This window comes from Mesitornis unicolor, unplaced genomic scaffold (assembly GCF_000695765.1).
Source record: "Mesitornis unicolor isolate BGI_N332 unplaced genomic scaffold, ASM69576v1 scaffold342, whole genome shotgun sequence".
Classification (NCBI taxonomy): Eukaryota; Metazoa; Chordata; class Aves; order Mesitornithiformes; family Mesitornithidae; genus Mesitornis; species Mesitornis unicolor.
The window spans coordinates 66,651-72,650 of record NW_010169605.1 but is presented as its reverse complement, the minus strand read 5'-3'; the positions used below and the strand labels follow the sequence as shown (position 1 = coordinate 72,650).

Here is a 6,000-nt window from a genome sequence, read left to right as displayed (position 1 = left end):
AGGGAAACCTGTCTGCCCTTCAGGGAATACACCTTCTTTAATAAATGATAGTGTTCATAAATGAATTCATTTTGAGGTAATATTTGACAGATGCAGTAACTAAGGCTGTTCCTCCTATTTAATATATTCCAGAATACTTGGCGTGGAAGTTGGAGAGTGTTGAAATATGTGAATCATATGTTCTTGGCAATGCATACACAAAAACCTGCAGCTGAAGAAAATGCAGAATCTATTTCAGTGTGGAGCTTTGCACCTAAATTTTAGTTACATAAGACCAGATTTTAAAGGAGGAATCTCTTGTTCCTGTGCCATCCTACACCATGGATGGAAAAGAGCACCTGTTTATTTTTCCCCTTCCCGATTTGGTTTTTCCTGGCCTGTTTTTGAAAACAAAAAGTCGACAGAGAGAGGTGAAATTGTAGTTGAATCCTTTTTATAGTAAACACGCAGAGAAGGAAATGTATTCGATGCAGACATTTGCATCCACCTCATTTGTCACCCTGTGACATCTTTCCCTGTTTGGGAATTTCCGTTATCTCACTGTGCGCTCTTAAGATGAGTTTTGACAGCATGACAGCCTATCATTATAGGGCTTAGTAGGATACTTTTGAAGAGCTGCGCCTGGTGCGTTAACAGCTGTAATTTTCATTACCAGTGCAAGAGGCGTGCTTCGTTTCCATATGTTTTGCTGAAAAATGCAAGCCTATCTGTTTAACTTGTCTTGACTTCAGAGGTTTTACTCCAGATTTACTGCTGTAGCTGCAAACAGAAGCATGTGACTCTTAAGCTTTTTAGCAGGGGTGCTTGTTGGAACGGGCTCTGTGTTGTGTTAAAGCCCTTTTCCTTCAAAGAGACACTCCTCAGCAGACAGCCATACAGAAGCTGAAATCTGGGCTGGGGTGTCCCTGGGGTCGCTGCTTGTCTGGGTAGGCTCTGCTCGAGGTGGAATTCCCGTGTGCTGCAGCAGCGCTGCTTCCAGCTTTTCAACCCCTGTCACTGGGATTTCTCCCACATTACTTTAGGAAATCACAGAATCACAGCATGGTTTGGGTTGGAAGGGACCTTAAAGCTCCCCCAGTCCAACCCCTGCCATGGGCAGGGACACCTCCACCAGCCCAGGCTGCTCCAAGCCCCGTCCAACCTGGCCTTGAACACTGCCAGGGAGGGGGCACCCACAGCTTCCCTGGGCAACCTGGGCCAGGGCCTCACCACCTCACAGTCAAGAATTTCTTCCTCATATCCAGTCGGAAGCTCCCCTCTTCCAGTTTAAAACCATTCCCCCTTGTTCTATCGCTACCTGCCCTTGTAAAAAGTCCCTCCCCAGCTTTCCTGTAGGACCCTTCAGGAACTGGAAGGCCACAATAAGGTCTTCCATAATAAAAAAATGAACTGATACATCAGAATTATGAGCTCTAGATTTCCTCTGTGCACTGGAGACACAGAGAGACCGACCTGTGCATGGTTATTCTGATTTTACATGGCCTAAATTTTCTTACCAGTGGTATCTGTCTGCATTTTTTCCTGAGTTATCCATATGAAATGTCTCTTCCTTTATTCCTTGATATTTTGTGAAGAATAATTATTTTACTTTCTAGATGAGTCACAATATGTGCTGTAATTACAAATCATTAAATTGAAATGAGACAAAGTCAGTGAGGTTTCTATTGAAAAACAGTGCCTCACCTCATGAGATCTTACTCCTGAACGGGACTCCATAAAGCTAAAGCTTGTAAAAAGAAGTCAAGGTTTTCTTGCTGTCTTGCTCATCTTGCCTGCGTGTAGTTTCTTCACCTCTTACTTTTTGAAAATTCATTACCAAAAAGTGGTGGTCAGAAAAAAATTAGCTCCCAAAACCAAGCCCAAGAAATTTCTATATAACTGTGAAAAGAGAGAGCACAATGCGTTTGTGTGTGAGTCTGTGAATGGCGTATAAATACATAGATACTTACGTTGTTGAAAACCTGATTACTACTGAAAATCAGATGCAAATAAGCTGAGAAGATGCTTCTCTTAACACATTTTCAGGCAGTTGTTGAAACGACACTTTAAAGCTCTGAAATCTCTTTTGGAGAATTTACATAAGGTGACAAGTTCAGGAATGTGTCAGATCTTTATGTCAGATATTTTTGGAATAATAATAATATCTTCAAGAATATTTTGGACAGTTAACAGAGAGTCACTATTTTCTCTTTAGCTGCCTTTGAACAGCGGTGCTGGGAATTATGAATTACTGGTGGAGGGCCATGCTGATGGCCGGCGCATCTTCTCTAACCGCACCGGCTTGATGTTCATGTCAAAGAGCATCTCCGTCTTCATCCAGACTGATAAATCTATGTATAAACCGGGACAAGGTGTGATGTTTCGCGTTGTCACCGTCTATCCTGATCTCAAACCTTACAAAGCATCTCTGAATATCTATATCCGGGTAAGTATCCACAGGAACCTAATTATACATTGCATTTGTCACATGTTCCAACTTGATGTGACAAATAAAGATCATATATTGGTAATTAAATATCGCTAGCAAGCCTGCTCAACTTTAACACGCAGCCTGACTTTTCTCCTAGGACCCACGGAAGAAATTGATTCAGCAGTGGTTGATGGAGGAGGGCAATTTGGGCGTAGTTTCCAAGAAATTTCAGTTATCAACGCACCCTCCGCTGGGCGACTGGTCCATAGAGGTGGAAGTGAACGTGAGTATTAACCTTGCCAAATCACAGAGAGGTTACATTTCTCCTGATAGATGTGAATAAAATTGCGTTTGCTTTGGTGAAGCAAAGCCAGAAATAAGCATGGTCCGTGAGATGAGGAGATCCTGCCCTCATGGCAAACCCAAGATGCTATGCAAACCTCACAAGATTTTCAGCAGTATATGGCTTTGTAGGGAGAGATATATAAGAAAGCATAGATATTTTAACCTAAGGTTTGTGTTTTGATTCTAAAATACAAATGTTATTTAAAAAGTGAGGAGTTTTAAAACATAAGAAAGTTGTTACGGAGTGCTATTTCTTTTTTTCAGTGAAACGCCCTTATGTTTATTTTGCAAGCGAATATACAGAAATTCATTGTGCCCTGCCACGCAGCCAGTCGCTGTCTCAAGGGGTGTGAAATCAAAGACTATTTACAAACCTCTGCCTAATTTTAGGAGTGTTTCAGCAATTCGCAGTGACCGAGGCAGACTATTTACAAACCTCTGCCTAATTTTAGGGGTGTTTCAGCAATTCGCAGTGACCAAGGTGTTGCTGAGGGAAAAATAGCTGTGCAAAGCAGAGAGGATGAATAGTAAAGCAGAACTATTGCATAACAAAAGTGGTGTGATCCAGTTTGGTAATAATTCTATCAATCCAGTCCTTTAAGCTGTGCACTCCTCGTACATCGTGGAACATGTTGCAAAAATAACTGGAGGTTTAGCTGCTCAGAACTGCGTGTCAGGTTTATTCAGGCTCCTTTAAATGCCTGTAGTTTGGGAACTGCGCTTCCAACTTGGCTTGCAATGGCCGTTCAGAGACGTTTAGCAAGTACAAACAGGGCTGCTTAATGTTTCCTAGTGAGGCAGAGGATGGGTTAGAAAGCAGAAAACCTCATGTGATCATTAATTGGGAGCGATATTTGCCAGTACCAGCTATATTCTTGATGGATTTCTATAGGCTGAGGTAGGTGAGGGTGGTGCTCCAGGTTAATGAACCTGGAAAACATAGGACAGGGTGAGAATGTCTCTCAAGTCATGAGTAACAAGGAGAAAGTAAATAGGGAACATTTTGTTCACTGTCTCTTCCAATACGTAACTAGAGGGCATCAGATGAAGGCGGTAAAGACCAATTTCAAAATAATTAAAAGAGCATAACTGAAAGTTTGAACTCTTGCGTATTTTAATAAAAATATGGAAGAGTTTTTCAAGTTTTCTAGAAACAGGAAATTCCAGCGGTGGCAGAGCCCAGTAACATGAGGAAACAGTAATTATGTGGCAGAGAGAGGAACATTTAATAGGGATGATGGTTCTGAGTGGTTAAGTGAACATTAGTGTGGAGAGATTTGGAAAGGCCATCAGAAGATGAATGTCCTTAACAGCAAAGAGTAAGTGAGGTAACATGGGAAACTCTAGATCTGTCACCTGGCAATAACAAAGATGATTTCAGATTTCTCTGACAAAGAATTAAATTCCTGAAGGTTATTACCCATTTAGTTAATAAGTACCCATGTAACAGATTTTTGTAAAGGCTTTTCATTTTACAATGTCCTAATGAAAAACAGCAGTGTAAAGTGTGACAAAGAAGGATGGATGGATTTTTGGGCAATGGACACTCACCCAGGGTGTTTCTAATAGAAACGGGTGACAGAGTTTGCGGATGGAGCTAGGGAAGAAAGCTCTGCAGTGGGAGACTGCAGAAATCCCATCTTTTGACTGTGTATCAAGGGATGAAATGAATCAATGGATTTATTTATTGCAGTCTGTGAGTGCTGTTACAGGTTTTAAAGGGCTTTTTAATCCAGTGGAGAAAGGCATAGTATGAACCAACTAATAGAATTTGGAGCCAGTCAAATTCTCTTTGGCATATCCATGTCTTTCATCAATGAGGCTTTTAATCACTGAAACAAGCAGAAAAATGGGAGTGAGGGCTTCCTCTATTACTTGATGTTTTAGCATCTGTAATGGTTGCCTTTTTGGAAGATGCGTGATAATAATGCAGATTGCAGGAGTAGCTGAATACTAGGGTAGCCAAACCTGGGATAAAAGGAGTTTAGGCTAAAGGGTTCCTTCTGACATTAAACTCTTTTAACTGAAAATTAAAATAGAGGAGGAAAAGAACAGTATATTATATAAAAAACTCAGTTATTGTAGGGTTTGGGGTCCAGAAAAACCTGGTTGTTCTTACAGCGCTTGTCCTATGGGAATAAAGCAGCAACCCCAACCCCTACACATAGAAACTGCTGTTGCTGACTTTCAGAATCCTTTTCCTCCATCGTTCACACTTGCTCTGCTTTAATTTTCGAATTCGATGTTAAAGGAACATAATGACAAAGAATAGGTGTTATTTCTGTAGTACGTGCCTTCATAGCACTGTGTATTGGATAAGGCTGTCGTATGCAGAGTATATTAAATAACTATTGCAGTATTTACACTATTACACTAATTAGTGGGTTATCTCACAGCCTGGTACAGCATGTCATACCATGGGATTAATGAAACCTGCAAGAAACCTTGCAGAATAAAAGAAAATAAATAACTTTTCTGATGGGAAATTCTTTCTGATTCTCATGGTTACAAGTGAGCTTCTGCCCTGAAACACAGGGTCATATGGGATGGGATTCAGTGTGAGGTTCAAGACGTGTGGATGTCTCTATGTAGGTGATGTGATGGAGATTTAATTGGTGTTCAGTGAAAAGATGACTCTGAGTGGGTGTTCCTGCATACTCCCAGCTATTGCCTGGGTATTCCTCACTGCTCCGCTGTCCTAGAGAGGTACAGGCATTTCTGTGTTATATATAAAGTTGCATAGATTCACCAATCCCTTCCTGATAAGAGAGGTCACTGAGAAACTGGATTTACTGCTGAGGAATACATGTATGTCTGGCATTTTTAATAGATACACCTACCTATCCTTAACCAGTACTGCTGGCCCTGGACCTGCATGGCATCCAGACAGCTTCTGGATTTACTCAGGGCTTGAGGAACACCTTCAGATGGCAAACCCAGGCTGATCTCCACATCACCTTGCTATCCTGATGCCACGACATCAGCTTTCTCATTAAATAGTCGGCTGTGAGGCTTTCTGCCTCAGGTTTCCCTCTTGTCTCTAAAGGGTGTTGTTAAGTCAGTAAATAAACATTTCCCTTCTAGTGGTTACAGATCAGCTCCCAAGTGTGCCGAGTTCGGATTCCTGGAAGTACTGCCTCTGGATCCTGTTTTAAATCAAGTGCTGGCCTCTTGCTGCTGTTAAACATCCTGTAGTACTTTTTAATAAGAGTTCAGGTGTTAGTGCAGCTGTTCCAAGAAAACTC

General features: G+C 41.4%; 1 protein-coding gene across 1 annotated transcript in view; it reads left to right on the top strand.

Annotated features, from left to right (window-relative positions):
* CD109 (CD109 molecule) overlaps positions 1-6,000 on the top strand; it is a gene marked incomplete at its 5' end in the record, with an annotated part of 73,933 nt that overhangs the window by 17,712 nt on the left and 50,221 nt on the right. Inside the window, 2 exons of the mRNA XM_010179372.1 lie at positions 2,195-2,425; positions 2,568-2,693. Coding sequence (XP_010177674.1) covers positions 2,195-2,425; positions 2,568-2,693 — 357 coding nt within the window. The remainder of the gene's footprint in view (positions 1-2,194; positions 2,426-2,567; positions 2,694-6,000) is intronic.